At 40.1% G+C, this 23,949-nt stretch overlaps 1 protein-coding gene across 3 annotated transcripts in view; it reads right to left on the bottom strand.

The window, feature by feature from the left end:
• The window catches only part of ralgps2 (Ral GEF with PH domain and SH3 binding motif 2), a 78,224-nt gene extending 54,432 nt beyond the window's left edge, over positions 1 to 23,792 (bottom strand). The window contains exons 1-3 of one of the 3 annotated variants that reach the window (XM_086282541.1): positions 23,469 to 23,792; positions 1,241 to 1,345; positions 826 to 876 (exon numbers count right to left, since the gene is read on the bottom strand). In XM_086282541.1, coding sequence (XP_086138667.1) covers positions 826 to 841 — 16 coding nt within the window. In that variant the 5' untranslated portion in view covers positions 842 to 876; positions 1,241 to 1,345; positions 23,469 to 23,792. The remainder of the gene's footprint in view (positions 1 to 825; positions 877 to 1,240; positions 1,346 to 23,468) is intronic. The other 2 variants (XM_086282542.1, XM_086282543.1) reach the window with 2 other exon arrangements.
• Between the last annotated feature and the right edge of the window lie 157 nt (positions 23,793 to 23,949).

Genomic DNA, 23,949 nt, shown 5'->3' with positions numbered 1-23,949 from the left:
ATGCCTGTGCACACCATATGGATGTGCACATTTATAGTCTGCCTTTACTATGCTTGAGGAAAGACGGGACAGAAGGAGCTTAAGGTGAGCATTAGGAAAAGATCTTCTGTGAAAGGGGCTTGTGGTCCGTGAGTGTAAACAGCTTACCCGACCAATTCACTGGCTTCCATCCAGGCCAGATTTGCTACCAAACATTTGTCTTTGCTGTTGTTTTATCTATACATTGTTCTAAAGTCTTAAAACCATTCTACGCTTTTATTTTCAACCTACATATAACTATGTAAACGTGTGTGTACGCACACACACACACAAAGGGGTTAAAGAAGAAGAAGAAGAAGAAGAAGAAGAAGAAGAAGAAGAAGAAGAAGAAGAAGAAGAAGAAGAAGAAGAAGAAGAAGAAGAAGAAGAAGAAGAAGAAGAAGAAGAAGAAGAAGAAGAAGAAGAAGAAGAAGAAGAAGAAGAAGAAGAAGAAGAAGAAGAAGAAGAAGAAGAAGAAGAAGAAGAAGAAGAAGAAGAAGAAGAAGAAGAAGAAGAAGAAGAAGAAGAAGAAGAAGAAGAAGAAGAAGAAGAAGAAGAAGAAGAAGAAGAAGAAGAAGAAGAAGAAGAAGAAGAAGAAGAAGAAGAAGAAGACTCGTACATCACTGAGTGATATATTATTAATATTCTACCACAATTTAATATTCTTGTCTGCTCAGCACTGAAAACACCTTGGAGACCATTATTAGCCAAAAGCACACTGAGAAGCAATAATAAAAAAATAAGGAGCTGCTCAGAATACCGAAGGCCAGCAGAGGCCTGCAGGTGTATGAGCGCCTGACTGCCTACTTGTTTGTCTTTTCATCAAGTGGCCTGTTCCATTAACTTCCTTATACAGTTCTGCCGAGACAAGACAAGACAGATATACCAGCAAACGCCGGCATATCATGTAAACTATCCTCACATTGTTTGACAAAGTGCATAACCCTACAGGAAGCAATAGCTGGCCTGTGTTTACAAGTCTGACTCTGCTGTATATAAAAATACTACATCTGTAATTATCTTATTTCCTGGCCCAATACCGATGTGTGTGTTGCCCTTTTATCTAGGTTCAAATTAGACATTTATTAAAAATATCACTTGTGAGGTTAAGCATCAATCTATTTTTTCATAGACTTAATAAAATAAAAAATTAAATTGATCCTCAGGCAACGTAAAAAGCTAGACATTCTTTAAAGAAAAAAAAAAAAAAAGCCACACTTACCAGATGGGTGTCAGATGTACATAATGCTTTAAGTGAAGTTGGGCTGTTGTTCTGTTTTCGTCTGTCTATCGAGTTTTATCGTTCTCCAAGGCTGGTCTCTGCTGTCTGTGTGTGAAAGACAGGAACAAAAGAAATAAGGGGGAAAAGAACAAAAAGCACCATGATTGTTCTGAACACGAGTAAAAACCCACACAGTGGAAATCCTGTCTCCCTCTGTGCCTCCAGACTCTTTCCATAACTCACATCAGCCAGTAGGTGTCTCACTACGATAAGCAATAAAAGCTTGAGCTAGACTGGAGCATGGTATATCTCCTATTCCCTCCAGGTTATAACGATAGTCAGTATTTCTGTTTGTTACCTTTCCCAAACACTACATTAAGATTTCCATAATCCAAAATAAACTTCAAACTTTGGCTAAGATAAGCCTATAAAGACATGACCCCAAATAAATACATAAAATCAAATAAATAAGACAATGAACGTTTGCCTCACTTGGGTTTCGTTTTTCCCCCCTGCGTCACACAGCTCGTTAAAAATATAAAAAATAAATAAATACATACAAACATCTCTGTGCTAGGAGGACAGAAATAGCATCTGTGTACACAGCTTTAACAAGCTCTCACATCTGTCCTCGGCGTGTTATAGTCAAAGTATTATCAACCCAGAGCAGTGTAAACAGCCTCTGATAACAGCAGGTTTCTGCTCATCTGCTGTCACTCATTTTGTCCTGTTAGAACTCCTTAACCATAACCATCCTAGCTAGTTTACATCTAGTTTTACAGCTTCTTCCGATATCCACACCTCCCGCTATTAACAATCACATCTGACTCATTGCCTTACCCTATCCAATCCCAACTAGCTGGTGCTCCTGATTTAAATGTCCTTGTGTCTGACACACCTGACAGTCAGCTGAGCTGAAATGTGCTGTGTTTGATGACATAACTCCACATAGGCGTGTCATAATGCTGGGCTTTCTGAGGTTCAAGCCCAGGGAATGTTTATAATGTCAGCTGGCAGAAAAACATGTGCGCACTAATAAGGCACAGGTGTGTGTGGGGAACAAGACGGGCCGACGTCTCAACATCACAAGTATAAACCTTGCAGAGGGCACGACTGGAATAAGAAGAGGAAGAGTGACAGAAAGTAGAACTACTCGTGTTGGAGCTTGCAGAAGAGGACGTGTCGTTAAGCTAAATGTGACTCATAAGACTGCATAGCAAGTGGCGTTCAATCAGACTTCGCTCTGTGAATTGGCTGCCTCTCCCTCCTTGTATTCACTGAATTCCAGACTACCTTCTGACATTCACATACTGCAGTTCACACACAAAAGGCCCAGGCTGCCTCAGTACTGAAGGGCATAATGCGTATTAGCGAGTGTTTTTGTGTGTGTTGTCGTCATGCACGTGCCAGCGTATCTGTGCATGTGACGACGCATTCCACATCGTGCACTGACCTTTTACATTCCTACCTCCAGCAGCCATGAAAACAGGTCTTCCATGACCTCCATTGGACATGTCCTAGGTCCTGCTTAAACTGCTCATCTCCTGTCCTTTTAATCCTCACCTCAACCTTATTTTATGGCAGCATTATATATTCAAGCTGGAAGCACTGATTAGTAAGAAATGCAAACATACACTAAGATAAATAAATCTGAGGGTTTGCGCTGCACGTGATAGTTTGTGGGAGTGGAGTGAGAGGCGAAAATTTATCAACTATTGATAATCAGATTATTTTAGTCATTCATTCGTTAGAAGCACGGAAAGTTCCACGTCTTAATCTGGTGAAAATATGATATATACATGGGGTGGCTGTAACTCTGTTACAGTACCCATACACCCATGGAACTGCTCTAGACGGGTGTCTTACACAAAACATCTTACATGACAAATCTGTAGCAGTGCATCCCAGATGGCCCAGCATCATGGAAACAGTAAACACCTGGCATTAAAATACTCCATGCAGAGAGTTGACTCACATGTGTGTCCTATTTACTTTTGTTGTATGTATGCTTACAATAAGAAGAAGAAAGGAAGGTGCAAACTATCATAGGAACAGGGCTAAAAAGGCTTGTTTCAGACGATGGATAAACTGGGAGGGGGGGGGGCACTCAAGGTAAGATTTAAATTTAAAAAAACAAAACAAAAAAAGGTTCTTTAGAACAATCATGTAAAGCTACTCCAGTGAAGTCCAAGAATAAAAAGAGGGAGTTGGAAATGAGCACAATGGGTATGTGCAGGACCAACACGGATCTGTGTGATCGAGGAAAGGTCACAAGCTGTGAGACTGAATAAAGGATCACACGAGACTTGTGTAGCATTTAGTGTTAACAGAAACACTGAGCCAACCCTGCCAGTCTCCGTCTAAAGAACTAAAGGCCTTTTCTTTGACACCCAACAGTCCTGCAGGCCGAGCATCGGTTCTCAATCTGTTCTCACTATTAAACATTAAGTGTGTGTGTGTGTGTGTCTCTCTCTCTCTAAGGGAGGTCTTGTTAGCAAGCAAACAATAATGGAAGCATTTCCTCTGAAGCGCACAGTCATTTGAAAACAAGTCTTTTTCTCCTCCGCTGTGCTTTATGATAAAAACTGCAGTACCTCTTCTTCGTCACGGTCTACATGCTCAGTACAGACATGTGCTTTCTGCTCTGCCTAGCAGAAGTGGGGCTTGATGCGTTTGAAAAGCATGCCGCAGATGCGCCAAAGTCAGAGAGCCAAAGTGGGTCAGTGTGTTGAGGTGTGCACTGAGGGATGTGACAGCCCATTAAGCTGTGCTGCTGTCCCCTTCTCTTTAGTACACAGTACGCATACATACCATTCACACCGTCCAAGTTTAAACTCTAAAGCAAATTATCCCTCCACCATTCAAATATATCATAGGCCTCTTTACCATATGAAAAGAAAACGTTCCGAGTGGGTAAATCTGTAGATGAAACACTTCACTGCACATTCAAATTTTAAGATATAAAAACGCAGGACCTACTACCTGTATTTTTTAAATCACTCAAATAATCTAAACATTAAAAAGAAGCTATAAAAAGCAGCATAGAATAGAATAATCCTTTAATTGTCCCACAAGGGGAAATTTGGTATAATATGGTATTAACAACAGGGCAAATTATACAAAAGCAAATGTGCTTTGACAAATAACAGAGTAACATAACAATTACTCAAAATTACAGCAGCACTTAGCAATGGAAGTTATATAAATTATTACATGAAATGGCTCTATATGGCTGAGTTCTTGCTGCAGTATAGTTTTAAAATATTATAATATCTTGTCAGCCTCACTCCTCAAAAACCCATATCCTCATAAACTCCTATTGCAGACCATCTGCAGCCAAGCACACACATCAAGTGCAAACCATGTCTTCCGTCTTGCCTCCAGACTTCTTACATGACTGTATTTCCTGTTCACTACTGCTTTACAGAAACAGAGAAAGTGTTACTTTTAATTTTGCTCATGCATTATGTGAAGCTTGCTAATCACCAGAGAGCTTGTTGGTAGCATTTCATTTAATGCGATGCCATGGAAGACTGAGTCAAGGTTGTTCTCGCTTTCTCTGGGCTCTCATCAAGCCTCCTGGGGGACAGCAGGACAGTATTGATCTGGAGCTAAGAGAAGCCCGGACGATCTCTATCTCTCTCTCTCACTCACACACACTCTCGCACACGCACTACAGCAGCGTGTCGCCATGGATCGATATACACCGCTTTCACTCAGCAGGTTGGCTGTATAAGCAGAAGTTGGTGACAATGCCTGCAGAGGGACAATAATGTCTGTGTGTGTTGTCGAGGGAACACGACTAACAGCCCCTTCACATGATCACTTAACATGCCAGTGATGTTCAGCCCTTCATGAAGGTCAATAACGGGACAGTGGTAACTCCATGGCAGTTTAGACCAGCAGAAGTGGATAAGGGAAAACATTTATAGGAACAGGAGGACCGAAACCAAAAACTGTCATAACACTACAATTACACTTTGATGTGAACATAAAAGCAATGTTCTCCATCTACTCAAATTTTAAACACCAGTCAGGGGTGCAGGGACTTTCTGCATTTTATGACACACACAGAGACACACACAGGCTATACTTTTGAGTAATTCCCCAGTTTGCTATTACAGCATGCGGTATTCCCGTTGCTCGGTCGATACAGTTTTTATTAAGTTCGCACAAGAGGAAGTGAGAAGATAATTCTATACCCCAAATACAGCCACTCTTCCAGACAAGACGCTCGCATGCATCTGATTTATTAGAGCAACATAATGCAAACAAAAAGAAAATAAGTTTAATGGTGCCGTATCATATAACAAAAGCACGTTGGGTTTTTTTTGTTTTTTTCCTTCTTCAGAAAATCAATAGGCAATGAACCCAGTGACACCACAGATTTTCCAGACAGTGAATTAACAGCAATGTACCATCTATCATAGTGGGCCATCATTTTATGAGCATCTGGGTCTATTTGTGACAGGAAATTACTGTGATGTAGTGGAAAGATAGACAGCCGAGGACAAAGAGGGTCTTAAAAAAAGTAGGACATGAAGCACAAAAAAAGTGATGATCAATTTTACACTTGTAAATACACCTGCACTTTTTCAAAACATTTAACTTTTAACCTTATTTGAGTCAAATCCCCCCCTCCAATCAGTGTGCAGTGTCTGAATTTTAAAAAAGGCCAATATAGCTTCATCAGCAACAACACAAAATGTGTATTTTATATCAGGTAAAAAAAAAATTAAAAAAAAAAAAAAAAAAAAGGTATTCAAGACAACTGTCCATATAAAATTATTTCTGAATTATAATGAATATATCACAATATAAAGTAATTACCTTCTGTACGTACAATTAAATGCCTTCAACAAGTCTTTCAGTTGTCTAAACATTTTTATGGCCGTCAGCTGATTGTGATTCTGATCAGCTGATCGTGTTTTTTGTTTTGGGAGGGAGGGGGCGTACATGTCACACATCTAAACCCAATTCTAAGCCAGTGTTGATGTTTTTCTAAAAATAAAAATAAAAATAAATAATGTTTTAGATAAACTTTCCTCCCTTGCTCTTTCACCCCTGCTTGCTTGATCTCTACAGCTTTCAGGGGGATAATTAGAGCTCACGCTTTAAAGACAGGCTGTCTTCTGTCTTTTCTCATCGCACATCCCCCAGTGACACAGGCAGGCTCTGTAGGTACAATGCTCACAGACATAGATAACATCTATAGTTAACATTTTACAGTGACCTAGCTTTTACTTACAGCTATAAGCAACCTCTGAAATCATGAAATACTACAAAACCTCAGCTGCCAAAAGCAAATACAAGGCCCAACTGGTCTTTATAACTGTATCTGACTATCCATCAAATGAACTGAAGAGAGGATACAGTGCCAAGCTTGTGAGTAGCGGCATGTGGCAGGGCCTCAGAGCGGCAGGCTGTCACGTGTGGGCAGGGAAAGGGCCTACAGTTTGAGTGTATCTGTGTGTGTGTGCTGACTTCAGCCTGATTTGTGGCCCAAATGGGAGCAGGCAGGCTGCCCGGACCAAGTTCAACTCTGCTGCTGAGGCCTGGGCGACCTGAGCATGGTGACAGTTGAGTGGGGAAAGAAAGAAAGGGAAAAAAAAAAAAAAAAAGTAGGAGAGGTGGCGGGGAGGGAGAGGAAGCAGAGGAAGCGAGAAGCTGGCAGCAGTACTGTTGTCTGTGGTCATTCCCTGCATGGACTATTAAACAAGGAAAGGACATGGTAACAATATAGGGCAACAGAGCAGTCAGTCAGAGCAGTAATGCTTAGAGGAAACTGATATGATCTCTATGTCTTCCTCTATGAGTCTCTGAGGGCTGGCACAAGAGTGAAACCTCCTGTTGGACACCAAGTAAAGACACAATTGCTGAGTGAAATCGTTATATTATGCAGTATATATATTAAGCAACCTGTCACTGAACAGACTCCTCCGGTTGTTTATGGCCGTGTGCAGAGGATGCCCAGCATTGTCCATAATGTCCAGCTAATCACCACTTACTACTCTCATCAGTAACAACATGGACAAAAAAAGCAAAACAAAAGAAAGCACACTGATAGCTGTATGAACAAATTTTCTGTCAGTATGAAAGCCTCACAGGATAGACATTTATTATTGATCAATCAATCACACCTTAGTGACAGACCCCGGTGCATCACAATGAGCGGCATTCCACCACAGATTCTTGCTTAAGAACACGATGACACATCAGTGGGCTGAGCGGAGATGACGTGTGGGTGGTGGCAGTCTCAGAGCTGAATAAAATCATGTGGCTAATAAACTGCTTTTGCAGAAAGAAACCATCTGTCTGGAGCCAACATGTGGTGATAAGTTGGCTTGATCAACTTTGCCATCTGAACTGCATAATGCAGAGGCATTTTAGTGTCAGATCATCAAAAGACACTTTGGGGCTAAGGCGATATTTCATCGTGTGTGTAGAAGAAAAAAGATAATGCAGTCTCTTATATAAAGTCATAATCTATCAGTGTGTGGCAACTGGTTTGTGTAAATATGTAAACAAGAGACACATGAGCAGGGCCCAAACTCCAGCACAGCAAGCCACTGCATCTGTAATGTTGCACATGTAATTTTTGACCAAATTTTCAGAAGATAAGAAGTTGGATAATCACCTCTCCTATTTAAAAAAAAAAAAAGAAAAAAGAAAAAGGGAAGGGAAGCACAAATCCTTCATTCTCAAACTTGGGAGCTCTAAGGTTAAGATAAAATAAAGAGGCACTATAGATCATAGGATAGTGATCATTAGGCATTAGGGCTGGGCCATATCATACTAGGGCTGTTTGATATAACGATATATCAGATGACGATATAAAAACGTCTATCGTTTCCTATTATGCTATCGTTTGTTTTGTGATGTCGTAAAATAAACTGTTTACAGCAATATTTTTCATCGTTTTGACGGTCACCTTAGTGGCTATATTAACTTCTTAAAGTTCTCTCTTTCTCTTATACACTATGGGCAGACAAGTGCCTGTTTTTACCGGTTTTCGTTAGCAACAATGACGGTAAAACCATCGCGTGGCTCCGCTGTCCGCTTGTTTTTTTCCACGTAAACCTTTCACAATAAAGCTCAAGATCCTGTTGAGACTTTTCAAAATAAAGTGAATCACATGAAAGAGTATGCAGAGAGTTTACGGATGAGAAGCAAAAAAAAAAAAAAAAGCCATCAAGTGCTAAAAAATTAACCTTAGACTCAAACTTTGAGAGAAAATGGTGGCCGTTACAACTTGTGTCTAAAAATGTATAGTTTCATGTAGGGCTGCTCAATTAATCGAATTTTAATCTCGATTACGATCTGGGCTTTCAACGATCATTAAAAATGACTGAGCCGATTATTAGCACCTCCCTCGTGCTTTACTCTCCGTTGTGGCAAATCAAGCGCACCGCTCTGCATTTCGAACACGCGTCACAACAATTAAGAGGACCCGAGGGAAGCTCGGAAAGCTAAGCAGAAGTTATTTGGAGAGGAGAGTGACTGCCGTTGGTTGAAAAGAGGTAAAAAAAAAAAAAACAAAACTTCAGTGGTGTGGAAACATTATGGGTTCACGGAGTCAGACGTGGATCAAGTAGACACAGTGTGTAAACTTTGCTACGGTGTCGTAGCTGCACCACAGAGCAACACTGCAAAGTTCACTAAACATAGATGTTTACATTTTTCATTTATGTTTTATATTGCAAACATTTGCACTGTTATCAGTATTTGCACTATTTTATATTATTTTTGACAATCTTTAAAGTCATTATTCAATACATTGTTATTGTTAAATAAATATCGTCAAATAATCGAGATCTCAATTTCAGTGAAAATAATCGTGATTGTCATTTTTGCCATAATCGAGCAGCCCTAGTTTCATGCATCACTTAAAACACTGGAATCCAGGTAAAGGACGCCCAGCTGGAAAAACTAAACGCAAGTCGAGTTGCCCGAGATTCACAGAATTTACAGAAAATATTACATTTTTGTGATTTATATCGTTGTCAGGACGATAAATGTCTTATATGAGATTTTTGTCATATCGCACAGCCCTATATCATACCGTTCACAGTAATACTGGTTTAATGTTGGGCAACGGTAAGAGAATGAAATATCGCGATAGAATATGGGTAAAACGCGCATTTGCAGTGCCTTTGTTTTCATACGCATATGGTGGAAAAAGCACGGTGGTGACAGAGAACGAGAAGGGCGAAAGCGGATCGTTGAATGAAACAGATGAACCAGAATTGTTTTGTAAAAATGCTGCAACTTCAGTGGTGTGGAACTGGTTTAGCTTTAGTCCGTCAGATACACAACAAAACACTATTTTTGGTAGAGCATGCTAGCGGGCCGTTGTTATTACCGTGTTTTTTGGAAAATACACTTAAAATCAATCCTTTGATTTTTCTGAAAATCGACAGTGCCCCTTATAATCCCGTGTGCCTTATGCTTGGATTCTGGTTGTGTTTACTGACCTTGAAACGATTTTATGTGGTACACGGCGCTCGAAAATCTGCCAACTGTTTTAGTACGACTTTGCTATGATACGAACCCACACCGCTTGATGGATTGTCGGAGGATTACGGCTATCATAGGCAGGAGCCCCGCGGAGTGATACGTACTGTGCTTCAACATAATATTACCGTATTGTGTGTGTATAACCTCTTTTTAAGTTTTGTGAATATTCTACATGGTTATGCTGAGGATATGTTGGCCAGTTTCCACTGGAAATGCCTTTTGGTTAAACTGCCAGCAAGGAATTTGCATTTGCACTGTTACATTTTTATATAACTTCCATGCACAATGTTATATCGCCCTGCTCTATTAGGCATATGTTGTGCCCACAAGAAAAAGATTTTAACCACTGCAAAAAGCAGCTTCTATGCCATCAGACATGTTGTCAATCCTTTAAATTAAGGCACATCTGTGGGAATCTGGATCTGCATTTTCTTTTGTTTATAGTCCAGTAGCATAAAAGGACCCCCTTATCATCTTCTCAGACAGTTTCACACAGTTAAAAGGAAAAGAAAAAGTCTTGCTACCTCCACTTCAGGTCCCATGCTCTTTTAAAATGGCCTGAGCATTTTCTCAATGTGAAAGAAATGCTTGGTTTCCAAGTACCTGTTCAAAGTGGTACTGCACGAGTATTAGCCAACTTCTGTCAGATGATGCAAACAGGCTGAGGGCTGCTGACGTCGCCAATAAAGCAGAAGCAATGAGGAAAGTAGCAGTTTCAATAGTTTCCACTGACTTTTTCCTTATTCCCAGGTATTTTATTTGTATTGGTGGTTTGCAACACTAATCGTTTCATTTCCCCTTCACAAAGGTTGCTCTTCCCCTTGCTATCATTTAGGGCCAATGACGCATCATGTTGGAAACAAAAAAATAAAATTTCCGGAGATTGTTAATGCTAACCCTACTTCCGAACTGACTCAAGTTCACATTCAAAGAAGGTAATTGTAGATTACAATCATATTGAAAGGTGGACAAAAAATGCTTTGGAAACAATTACTTTAGAATGCAAGGTGTGACAGGTTTTTCTCTTGCCCCTTTTTCTGTTCTTTTTTTTTTTATTTTATCTTTATTAACCTCTTGAAGTTCTCATAAAGTCTTTGGTTCACAGTGTTATTGGGTAGCTTTGCTTTATCACTGTATTCTCTCTGTTGTTTGTTAATTGCCCCTTAGGGATAAATAAAGTCTTCTGATTCTGATTCTCTGTGTGTGGACATGAGGGAGCCTGAAGAACCTGCTGCATTAAGAGAAAAGAAGAACCATTTCAAATACAGGTAGGAACATATATTCTACTATTATAGACTGATTTCATGCCATTAATGTTTCTCAGTTGTTCCATGAAATGTAAAGCAACAGGCTGAAAGACTGGAGAAAGAATTCTAATCACATGATCAGAAATGAATCATTTACCTTCAGGTAGACAAGCTTTCAGTCCGGCCTGATGTGAGCACTAAATTTGAAACTACAAAAAGAAACCATCTCCTTCTCTTAGCATCTGTTTTGCCTATGCACAGCTTTAAATCAGTGCTGTAAATATGCCATCTGAAATTTTAGTCACAGGAGTTTAGTGTAGAGTTTTTTCCTCTCCCTCTCAGTCAATGGCTCCTTTCTGTTTTTGTTTTTTAAAAGTTTACTTAACAAAAGAACAAAAACCTGCAAAAGGAACAAAACTTTAAGCTTTGTGGGCGCTTTACTGATGACAAAGCAAAGCTTACTGTGGCCGATCTTGAGAGCAAAACTGCTTGGCTTTTATTCTGATGAACAGATAAAAACCAGGGTAATAGTTCCTGCCTGAGTTTGAACGATTTCAGTCAAACTTTTTCCTAAAGGTCACCTGGTGTTCGAAACATTAAGTGAACTACTGTTAAACTGTAAGAAGAACTTGTAACCCAGATGCTGAATCTGATTGTGAGGATTTAATGATCAGTTTCAATCAAATCACACACAAATTCCCATCTTTACAACTTGTTAACCCAGTCTACGATGTTAGTATTAAATATGTGAACATATTTTCCTTCTTTAAGTTAAGAAATGACCACATATCAATGGTGGAGCAACAAAGAAATGGTCCATGCACAAAAATGAGACTCTGCCACATCTACACTGATGGTACCACAAAAAGAAAAACACAGCCTTTCCCAGGACTGGATACCGGGTGGGCCCTCACAGCTAAAAGACATTGCATGCTGCAACCTGACAAACCATACAATTATGTCAGCACAGGAATACGCACAAACTCCCACGGTGCTGGTACAACAAAACCTCCTTTTAGACATGCCAAACTCTATATCCCTGCACAGGAAGCTGGTCAGGAGGGGACACATCTCCAAACCATAAATGCAGAATCATAGTTGCATTTAAAGAACAGAAGAAAAAAAAAAAAAGAAAAAAAAAAAGGGGGGGGGGGGGGGCGCACAAGATCTTAATGCTTCTCCATCAACAACTGTTATAATTTGAATCTAATTTGTGCACACGCTCCAACCATCAGCTTTTGGTGCCAGTTTTTTTTGGCACAAGTATGGCTTTATAAGGGACTGAAATTTTAAATTAATTAGAATTATCCATGACAGATAATAAGGATAAAACTATTCTTTTTCTGCATTACCTTTTTCAACATTGCTCTCATGTTGTCTTTTGCTTTTGTCTTTACAGCAATTACCAAGAAACACTAATACTATTTTTCTATTAATTTCAACAAATGCATATTTCAAAAGAAACCATTCAACAACAAACAAGCGCTGTATTTTTGGCCCCAAGCAAGCAGGCCTACCTCATAGCCAAACTTTAACCACAAAAAAAAAAAAAAAGTGCCTTTATGAGGCAGGATGAGATCAAAGATCAAATCAGTGAGCTTTACTGAGAGCGTAAGAAGGATATTCTCCTTCAGTGTACTGTATAATCCACTAAATAAGACATTCCAAACAAACAGAAGATTTCAGCATCCCTGCAACAATGAGCTCATCTTCCTCCTACAACCCAGTCCTCTTTTAGTTGTTCCTTATCTGTTCAGACTATTGACACAAAAGAGCTGCTCCGAGCCAAAACTTAACGTCAGATTCAGCAGGCTTTTCGAAAACAAACACTCTGCAGGCTAGCTATTGTCAGAGTTACATCCTGTGTGTGCATAAGTCTGCAAAGCCAAGTATTCAGTATGACAAAAGAGGAAAGGGCTTTGGCTTTAAACACAGAACTTAAGTTTCAGTTTTTATCTACAATTCAAGTCACTTTGCTTAACTGAGCAAGACTGAGGTAACGGGCTTCCCATACAGATTAACACGTAGTCACACGGAGTGCTGCATGCATGATTTCCCCTTAACATGGCACTGCCCTATCTCCAGGGCCTGATAAAACGAGTAATTACAACTTAAAAGCGCACAAAAAAGGGATTGCTGCTGAGAGAGAGAGGCCGAGGGAGAAACTAACAAGTGTGCCTGTGAACACATACACAGCTGTTCGCTCTAAGTCACTAGGTCAGAGGTCACAGGGGAGACTAAAATATGACACCCACACACTGGCCAAGGGGGAGAAAAATGAGGCAGAGGATGAGAATAACCAGAAAAAGAAATAAATATCAAACTGAACCCATCCGAATTATCTGCAGAGACGGAGAGTCAAGCAGCAGAGGCAGATTTTTCCAAATCTGGTCATTGCTGTCTCTCATACTAATATGGAAAGTACTCTGTATTCCCATCTGATAGCAGCTATGAAAGATTGATTATTTTATCTTTTACTCACAAGACAGAACAATGCAGCGCTGTGCTTCTAGTTAGGGTGTGTGTTTGAAAGGGGAAAAGCAAGCCTGTATCAAATGGAAGAAGAGCAACAGCTGAGACTCGAAAAACAGCTGTATCTCTTCAGTCCCCTCCCCCCCCTCCGTCCCCTCATCTCCGCTCTCCCTGAATGAGCCCCTCACACCACTTTTCTGATCCTCCTCTCTCTCTCTCTCACACAAACACAGAGAGAGGCATGGCCAGGGGCTAGCTGCACACACACAAATTATAATATGAAGTGCCTGAGTTACACCGGCACTGTTGGTTCGAGCCGCTGTTCTCTCAGAGGACAAGTACAGAGAGGATCCATGTGGTACTAAACATTCATCTATTGACTATAAATAGGAATGACATTGTTTCCAGCGGCAATGTCACCCTCCCCCTTCTCTTGTAAATCCTTACAACTCTCCCACCTTCATGTGAGTCCAGCTGTAGCACAAAAGGCATCCAAATAAACCTTCAAGTTAGCGTTTCACGTGGAAAACAGAATCAAACGCAGGCCTGTCCATCGAGGCAGCAACCGTTACCGTCATAAGAGCCAGTTGTGAGGGAAAGAAAAATCTGTATGCCTTAAAAGGATGGTGACGCATCTTATTACATATAAATATTTAGTATACACATCCAGAAATGCATACACTATTATATATTGTACATATATTTATTAGTTTCAGGTTGGCCATTCTTGTATTTTGCTCGTTTGTGTTGTTGTGTTTGCACATCTCTGTTGCTTGTGGGGCTCGCACACAAGAATTTCACTCGCATGTGCTGTGCCAGTGTGCCTGCACATGTGATGTGACAATAAAAAGTGATTTGATTTGATTTGAAATGAGTCTGGCATTGCTCACAGGTGTAAATAATTACAAAACAGAACAATTGTGAAGGGGAGGAAAGCTGTATATAGGTTTGGGCCTTCTTTGAAACAGTACCATTCGGCACTTTTTCAGACAAAAGTTATTCTTTTAGTAAGGCAAATTTTGAAAATTACAGTCTAATTCAAGTCTACTTTGATAATACATGACATACAGCAGCCTTGGGGTGTTTAAAATAGTAAAAAGCAAATAAAATAGGCTAATTTCAAGTCCAGCTGTAGATCAAGCATCGCAGCAAATCATCATGTTTGGACCCATAAATTCTCAATTTTCCTTTCTTTTGATTTTGATCAATTTTGTAAATCCTGGTCTATGATAAATGATTATCTAGAGGATGTTCACAGGATGTTCACTGGCTTGTGAGTGCCAAGTCGTTAGCCAATGGGGATGTGTGTTTCACAATTAGACCTGCCCCGTTTCTCAGCACATCTCACTCCAAAACCCTGAGATGGTGATGGCGAAAATCCTTTCCTGGAGGCTTCACAGTAGCAACATCCATCTTTTATATCGTCTATGGCTGTGAAGCATATGTAGTTGAAGAGATTTTTTTTTTTTAAAAAGGAAGAAAGAAAATAAACTTTCTTATGTTCATATTTGTCTATTCTATCCATTTGTGTCAAATAAACTCCTTGTGACATTAAGGTTTACCATTTTGTCAGTTTGCCTTTTAGAAAGTATTCAAGTTTATCACTTTAGATATTAAGCACATTTCTTATTTAGTTAAATTCCACCATTTGCTCTCAGAGTGGAAATGTTAGATGTTTTCATAAAAACCTAAATAAAAAAATAAATAAATAAACAAAAAATCCATTAATCTCAACACCTGCAATAATTTCGCATGCATACAAAAAGGCTGCACAGAATGAATTAATACCCAGACTGACAGTTGGTGATGCAAGATGCGTAACTTCAGGCATGTGCAAGCAAGTCTGTGTGCAAGCCTAGACCCAACTAGTGGGAAACCTGACAAAGGCGACAGGAAAGAGATCATTCTCAGTACCACAAATCTAAATGGATTCTTTGAAATGATAGAGAAACACATCTGCCTGGGATATGAGTCATCTCTACTCATTTATCAAAGAGGTGCTGGAGAGTTAAAAAGGAAAAAAGAAAATAACAGGTGGGGAGGATACAGCACCTTATTTTCATAGTGTGCTTGAGGTCAAAAAGCCCACCTGCTGACTATCAGATGAGGAGGAAAGAGTAGAAGTGAAAACATTGGGAGCAGAATAAAGCGAAAGGAAGATGGAACAAAACACAGAGCTAGAATCGTGTTTGTCTGTATCTGATCTATTGTCTTTGGCCGGGTTCAAGACCAAGTTCACAAGTTTCCATGACATAGCTGTGGCTCAGCTCTCAGTTTTGCACCCAAAGCCAAAAACACTCAAGGTTCAGACAGATGGATGAGGCTCTGTTGTGAGACCACAAAGACTTGTCTTCAGCGCCGATACAGACCGGTGGATCAGGACAATATGCAGGGGGAAGTGGAAGGGTGAGGCATCTGTCTGTTTATGTTCAATACAGCCTAAGGGGTAGTACATCACAGTCCTGTTTTTTTAATTTGGAGAACCAAACATCACAAGTCTGTTTGCACTCTTTATTCAAAAAGAAAACCCCCAGTATACATAATGAGCCAGTTTAGTGTGGAGTTTATAGCTGTGGGAATTTTAAAAGACAGTATAAACTAAATAAATACGTTTTATTATTACACACCATCAGCGGCAATACACTTTGCAAGCCACATACTTTCTACAAGTAGTTTAAACTAAAATCAGCGACCTCAATCTCAACTCCAATTGTGCCCACCATTCCCTTACCTTTGGTGGTTAAATTAATCCTCTAATAACAACATTATCTCGCTTTAAACACTGCTCAAGTGCATCCAGTTGGCCTGCCTGGTTTTGAATAATCGTTTTAAATTTTTGCGCATCTCCACGCAGCTCCTCTGAAATCCCTGCCATTATTGCCACAAAACCTTTCAGAATATCTTCAAAGATCTCTCACTTCCTCGTTTCTGAGCAGGAACACATGCCAATCCTCGTCCACTAACTCAGCAATTTTTCAACTTACATTCTGTCTTATTAAGATCGGACTCCTCAGGCTCAGCAAGCATTGCAAACCTGTTACTCTGCCCCGCCACCATCTTGACACTATGGTAGCTAATCCTATTTGTGAAACATGCCTATAATTAAAGTAATTCTGAATATTTTGTCCTACAGAATCATATTAACAGAAAACCCTGCTAATTGAAAGCTTTTGAAGAGCGAGATTATTTCCTTCAGGGTTACTCAAATGTAACCCAATTCCCAAATCATAAAATCACCAAAGAAATCTTCACATAATTATTTAAGCAGATCAGGGCTGCATTGCATTTCATTATGCATTTAGTCCTCCATTGTATTTTTTTTAGTTTGAATATTCAGGATATGCTACAACACAGAAGTTTTGAGAAAAAAAAAAAAAAAAAAAAAAAAAAAAAAAAACTGTGGAAAAGCCTCATAACTCTTTTTCAAGTTAGCCTTTAAGACTAAGGCTTTTATTATAGGATGTCCCTGAACTCAGTTCAAGAGTTTATGACTCCAAATGCCTATAACCTGACACACCAACCCAGACCAACACCCATGAGTTTTGAAATAATGCTGGTCATGGAATAAAGAAGTGAAAAGGAAAATACAGCGGTGCATTTTTGCCTCTTCTCAATAGCTCAAAGTCACTTGCCGTTTAACATAATTTTGTGACTAACAAGCTGTTAAACTCCAACTAACACAAAACTCCATGTTTTTCCATTTTATCTGAAGTTTGATTATTTTTTGGCATTCAGAATGGATGATTTTTAGTGTAATACTGTCCACGATAATAGTACTATAAATATTTACACAGTACAAAAATGTCATATCACTGATATTGTGAGTGCAAGACCATGCGTTCATGTTCCCCAGTGCATGCAACAATGAAACAAGCCAAGGTGTGTCTCTGAGCCACAAGTCAGCCTGTGATGACGCATTAGTGCCTAAAAAGGGAGTGACTTCATCAACTTGCAACAAAGTATGATTTGCAAAAAAAAAAAAAAATTAAAATAATTACTATTCCCACTTGAGTTGGAAACAAAAAAAATGTGTTTTATCACTTAAGGCAAAATCACTATGAAGTACAACCAGGGCCTGAACTGGGAGATGCTAGGCGCTAATGATGTGCAACCCAAATGTAAACAAATGACTCAACTAAGAACCACTAGCTGCACTCACTTGCTGAGCTTTGTATGACAGGAAGAGCAAACAGTGGCTGGAAATTACTGATGCAGTTACATAGTGGAGGTGCAGGGCTTTAAGCAATTGGTTATTACAAGCTACCTTTGTTTTATGCTGCATGCACTAATACTGGAGCTGGTACTGGCACCCTGTTTCAATAGAATCACACTTCAAATTAGGAAGTGTGTCATCAGTGACAACAGCTCTCTGCAAAACACACTTGCTAATTTTGCTGACTACAAGCATCAATAAAATATTCTGTTTTTTTAAAACTGGCACAGTGTATACCCAGATTTTAAGGCTTGTCCTGCTAGTTTGGTATATGATGGACAACAACTATTGTACTAACAAAGTGTCTCAGGTGGCATTTGAACTCTGAATTTTTGTTCCTGTTCCTCCTATTTAGCTTATAGGAGCTAAAGCATTAATACATCCCTTAAATTTATGGAAGTAAATTCCCACAGATCAAGAGATAGACAAAAGGCACTGAAAACTTACCTCAAAAAGCAAAAGCCTGTCTGATTATTGATTCAACAGGTTGCACTTCAGATTTCTTATATTGTATTCCAACTGGCAACAGCTAACTGGAAATACTGAAAAAGGCAACATCTTCAAAACTTTAAGCTGATAATTCAACACCTACAGCACTTACTTTGATGATTTCAGCTTTAGGGTGACTTATTAAAAATACGATCAACATACTCAAAGCATAGCAAAAGAGAGATGAAAGCATTTCAGCTCAGTCCCATACTAGAATGGTTTATGAGAACTAATATTGGGCCATTATATTGCTAAATCAATAGGCTGTGCCTCAAGAAAGGCCAGAATGAGTCTACATCCACATATGCACCGGTATTTTACTCAACATTGCTTTTTCAATGCATTTTAGCCTTCATCCACATATAAACAGCATATAGGATTTAGTGAAAACTAAGCTTTTGGAAAACTCCTGCCAGGATAAAGACCTTTGGAAATGTGCACTTTTTTTAACATTTAAAAACAAACAAACAAACAAAACGTTGTACGTATGGATGTACCCTTAAATATCCATGCAGTGCAAGATGGCACAAACAAATAGGACGATCGTCAGTTTAACATATTCAACACTGAATGCTGTGTCACAGCTGCAGTGATGCAGCAATCACAACGGGCAAGTCTCGACACTCTGGTGAAAACTTCTTTTACTGCAAAAAACTAATAAAGAAAAAAAAAAATTACCCGATTTCCTAAAAGCCCAAAGTTTAAAATGAGAGTTGTCTTTAATAATTTATTCCAGGTTACTTAAGAATATATAATCATTATAGTCAAGTAATGGGTTAAAAATGTTAGTACTCAGCAGCACCATCAGTAAGACTCCAGCCGATTAGTAGCAGAGCTAAATTCAACTTTTTGTGGCCTGTTAAGTCTCATCTTCATAGCATAATATTTATTCATAGAAGGAAAAAGGATGAGCTTATTGTTTATTCAATTTCTAGCAATGTAAGGAGGCATACTGTAAGCAACAGTCAGCGTGCACCCCAGTGGACAAGCTATGGGATTTTTACATTACCAAGTGTCCACTTATGCCCTATGTTCTGTTTAAAACAAACAAACAGATAAATCTTCATATGATATACTCTGATACAGTTATATCTACGACAGACCGGTAAAATCAAAATCAATAAAATGAGTCACACTCAGCAACAATGGATGATAAGTGATAGACATGTTTACGAGCTTCATATTTAGAAAAGACATAAGCAAGCAGGAAGTGGAGGTGGTGAGGCAAGATAAATGAAAGTAATACAACATACAAGGTACTGTAAGTCTTGCTGCTTGATAACTGGAAGAATGAAATACAGGCTGACGAGGCAGAACTAAAATAGCGTCATGTCCACTCAAAACATGAAAGCATAGTGAAAGAGAAAGTGAGCAAAGTTACACAACTAAGAAGCAAGGCACTAGTAGTGTTGAGAGAGGGGTGGACACCAGCCTAGTCTTTCATGTGTTAGCCACTCCCATGAGTGGTTAAATCTCAAGGTCTCTAGCAGCTGCTCGGCCTATTGTACCGTGTGTTTAGCGGGGTGTGTATGTGAGAGATACAACCACCAGCCAGTTTCCGTTTCAATACTGCCTGTGTCCGCCGGCCCCCAGTGGCCTCTACTTCTCCTAAACAAGAGCTGTGATTACAACAGAGCAGGAACCACATGGCAAACACACTCATAACAATAAGAGACACTTTTACATGACTTCCTCAAAATTTGTTCGGTATACAGCAAAGGGAGAAAATATAGAGTCACGTTGCTCAATCCTACGCAGTGAAACACGGTGCCTGCCTCTGAGATTCTGCATGCATTATCCTCGTCTCTTATCTTCTTCTCGCGCTGTGATGTACGCAGGCAACTAGTCAGGCTCTAGCCAAGCTCATATCCACAACACCCACTTCATCAACTAACTGCCAGTAACATTCGAAACACCTCGTGCATAGAAAAGTTTATCAAAAACACAATATATTATTATCAGTGTTCCAAAACTCCTTGTCAAGCACAACGACCTGTTATATAACTCCCAGTAGTAGCACAGATCTTTGGTGGCTTTGTGGCGTCTGCATTGCATGCAGACAATGAACACGCACATAACCAAATTTGTACTTGCAGTGACGGTGCCAGGGCTGGGGAGGCATCAGAGGAAGAGTGTGACGACATGTGACTTCGCAGTTCCATCTGCGCTGAATGGATGTGCCAGACACACGCATAAAGTTACCCTGGCAACTGAGCAACAGCACTGGTTGGAGGTCAGAGAGAGAAAAGGAGAGATGCAGACCAAAACGCTCCTAGAATATGTAGAAGGAGCCCACAAACCGACTGCTTATTCATTTAGAAAGCTGCACTTTGCATTTTCTTACACAGACGCATGCAGGCTGCGTCTAGGAACGTTACACATAAACAGCAGCCAACGTGACGCAACGTAGAGCAGAGACACACAATCTGAGAAAGACCAGGGGTTACACTTGATGACGCAAAAGCTCTACAATGCTTATCCCTTTCTCCTGTAAACACACGGCTCCGATTCTGAGAGGGGAGTTTTATTTCACTCACACAGATGTAATCTCCGACTAATCACATTTGCAAGCCTTGGACGGAGCAGTTACGCTGCAGTGCTGAACAGATGGGCCCACGTAGATGAAGCATTTCTGGGATTAGCCTGGCCCAGACGGCGGAGGTGGCATGTAGAGTTACCAAGGGACAGTTTCTAAAAAAAATAGCTGGGGCTCAAATTACATTACAGAGAGTCACTGAATATCAGTGATTGTAAATGGAAGTGTATGTGATGATGTTAAAATCCTCAGTATAACTGATTTTCTCGCTCAGACTGTAAAGGCACTTTGTTTAAATTTTTGGAATACAGCTTGCTAATGCACAAGATTAAGTGGAATATATAAACTGAAACCAACATGATATTTTTGTATACAGACAGGAAGACACAAAGAATCAGATTGACCACTAAGAAAGAAAGAAAGACTCCCAATAATCATTAAATACAGCATTTGTAAATAGGGTTGCAGATGGGAGTTGTGTTCCTCTGGACTAATGCAAAGCTCCATGTAAGGTAGAATAGTAGAGCAACTGTATTTTATTGGATTACATTCCTAAGCCCTAGGGATGCACGGATTGTGAAATTCTGGACTGACACCAATGATTAAAACATTTCAGCCGTTAGGCTGTGCAGATACAGATTTTGTTAGTTTGCATTGTTTTTGTAATGATTCATTCTGACTTCTTGTGCCAAAGAAATTTATCTTTGTTATAAAATTAAATAAATAACTGTCAGGCCTTGATTACATTATCTTGGATCAATTCATTTAAATTTATTAAACTGGACCCCAGATACAAACAAAAGAAGAACACAAGCCACTGCCATCAGTGAATGTAATATCGGGGTGTTTGCTACATATATAACATTTTTTTAAAAAGAAAAAAAAATATCTCCCCGTCACAGAGAATTTGCCCTTCAACTAAAGGGAAAATCACCAGGTCTATTATAATAATAATAATAATAATAATAATAATAATAATAATATATTGGTTAGAAATATGTCAAGGTTTATGTTGAGTTTACTCAACATTAAAATACATTTAAGGTTTTCAAATGGTTAAAAGAAAAAACAAAAAACAAAAACAAAACAAAACAGGAAATACTTAGATTTCTGTTAAGTAAGGTAACAGACTTTTTGCATACAAACTCATGCTCACACACATAGCCAGCTGCCCCCCACCCCCACTCCAAAAGGGCTGGTTTGAGCCATGAAAATCCCTTTTACTTATAGGCCGATGGCAGTCAAGACAAACACAATCCTACTAAGCCCAACATTTAAGAGGAGCTGACTAAATGATTCAGATGCACCCTTCAAACACACAAGACTACTGTCTTGAAGACTAAACTTTCACTGTTCTCAATGCTTCCCCTTTCTTTACTTTGAATTAAAATGAAGTTAAAAACCAAAAAGAATTCCAAGCAGTTTCTTTCTTTGACATTTGGAAGTCTGAGGATTTCTGGCATTTGGAAGGAAATAGTTTTCCAAATGCCAAAGTTTTCTCTTCCTTTAGGCTCAACATTAACTGTAAGTACTCAGTGACTATGGTCTTGGAACTGGCATGACTGCCACAGTAATACTACCCAATGGATAAAAAACCTTCTGCATATATTTAACTGTTACAAAGGGCTAAGGCAAACAGGACTGTCAGTCATTTCTCCATAATGCGACACTGCAGCACTGTAAAGGCATGCTAGTCATGTGCGTGAACCAGTAACCTCGGGGTCATATGTTAAGTGTTGGGAACAGCAGCCTCACACAGCCACACCAAATATCATATGGAACATTCCTTAGAGTCCTTTAAAACAGGGCGAGAGAGGCGAGCAACAGCAAAGGGTCACAGAGGACGCTCACAAAGACTGTGCTGCACAGGACTGAGCAGAGGGAGTGGAAGATAAGATGTAACTGCTTGATTTAAACCTCCTACCAACTGCACTTCCAAAATTTCCGATCAGTGAGGTTGAGAATCCCTGGTTGCCCCCTTTTCTCCAAATAACCTTCCTGTTCTTCTTTTGTGGTTATTCTTAAACTAAGACATGCTTTAGAAAAGACGAGATAGACGTTGCTTGTGCACTGTATTGTTTGTGGGTGAACCCACACCACACCCAAAGCACTCCCCAGAGGGGTGCTTTGCAGGGGGTTCACCGCCAATGAGCCATCCCGAGCAGAGAGCCTGCAGTGGCCCGTGGCTGCTAAGTAAGCTGTGCTGGTTTAGCAGCACAAACGGGTCGACATAAACTCCCTGCCCCGACACAGAAAGTCAGATACACTAATCGCTAACTACCTAGCTCCCCCCACTCTTCTCAAAGGTTTCCATGTGAATTAGCATGATGCATTTACTGTCAACTAGCTTGCACGTTGATCTATTGTTAGCCTCACATCAAACTCCTTGGTACTGCTTCTTGATGTGTGTATTTATGTGTGCGGTGGGGCGACCTGTACATTCACGTGAGTGGATGGGATAAGAATATAATAGCTAAAATACAATGCTGCACCCAGCTACAGAGTCTGCGTTACAAAAAAAAGACGACCAGCCTCACTCGCGCTTTGCTCCAGTATCTCCGCGTCCGCTCCTCGCGATGGATGCCGATTTACTTTGATAAGCAGCCTGCATTTTAAAACAAACACACCCAAACCGCTCGTCAAGCTTGCCGCTACGTTAGCTAGCTATCGCGACGGATGGGAAGGGATTTCTTTGCAATTGTGTCGCTAACGATGGCAAACTTTGTCCCGTCGTGTTCTGTAACTGTAACTCACCGAAGTGCGCCGTTTTGCTCTTTCTTCTTCTGGTATTCCAGCGGGCACATCAGCGGAAAGCAAGCTGCTAACCGTTTTTGTTAGGCTAACACTCCCGGACACGACGATGCGCCTCGCAACAGCTGTGTTCTGTTTTGAATGAGGGCTGAGGAGGAGAGGAGACGCCGCTAACGGGCGGAGCTTCCCGGGTGCACAGCGGGCCGATCTGCCCTTTATCCTCTGCAGTAGCTCGTAATGTACGGAGACCTTTTGCTACTGTTTATATCATCCGCAGGTTGTCAATGCACTGCCAGTTAAAGGGATTCGCACAGCCCGCCCTCTATTGTAGTGCCGGACTTCTGTTTGAAGGGCTGGTTGGCTTCAAAAGGGCTAAAAGTTCATGGGTTCTCCTCTGACTCCCTCTTGTGGACAAGACACCATTGTGCTTTTCAAAATTGTTGAGAAGACTATTTTTTCACCCTAGTTATAGTGTTTGTGTCCC

Source organism: Aulonocara sp. 'chitande type north' Nkhata Bay, linkage group LG23 (assembly GCF_057382095.1).
Source record: "Aulonocara sp. 'chitande type north' Nkhata Bay isolate Kocher_YH1m ecotype deep benthic linkage group LG23, A_spYH_male_GT1.1, whole genome shotgun sequence".
NCBI lineage: Eukaryota > Metazoa > Chordata > Actinopteri > Cichliformes > Cichlidae > Aulonocara > Aulonocara sp. 'chitande type north' Nkhata Bay.
Note: the sequence above shows the minus strand (reverse complement) of the source record. Positions and strands in the feature narration are given on the sequence as shown.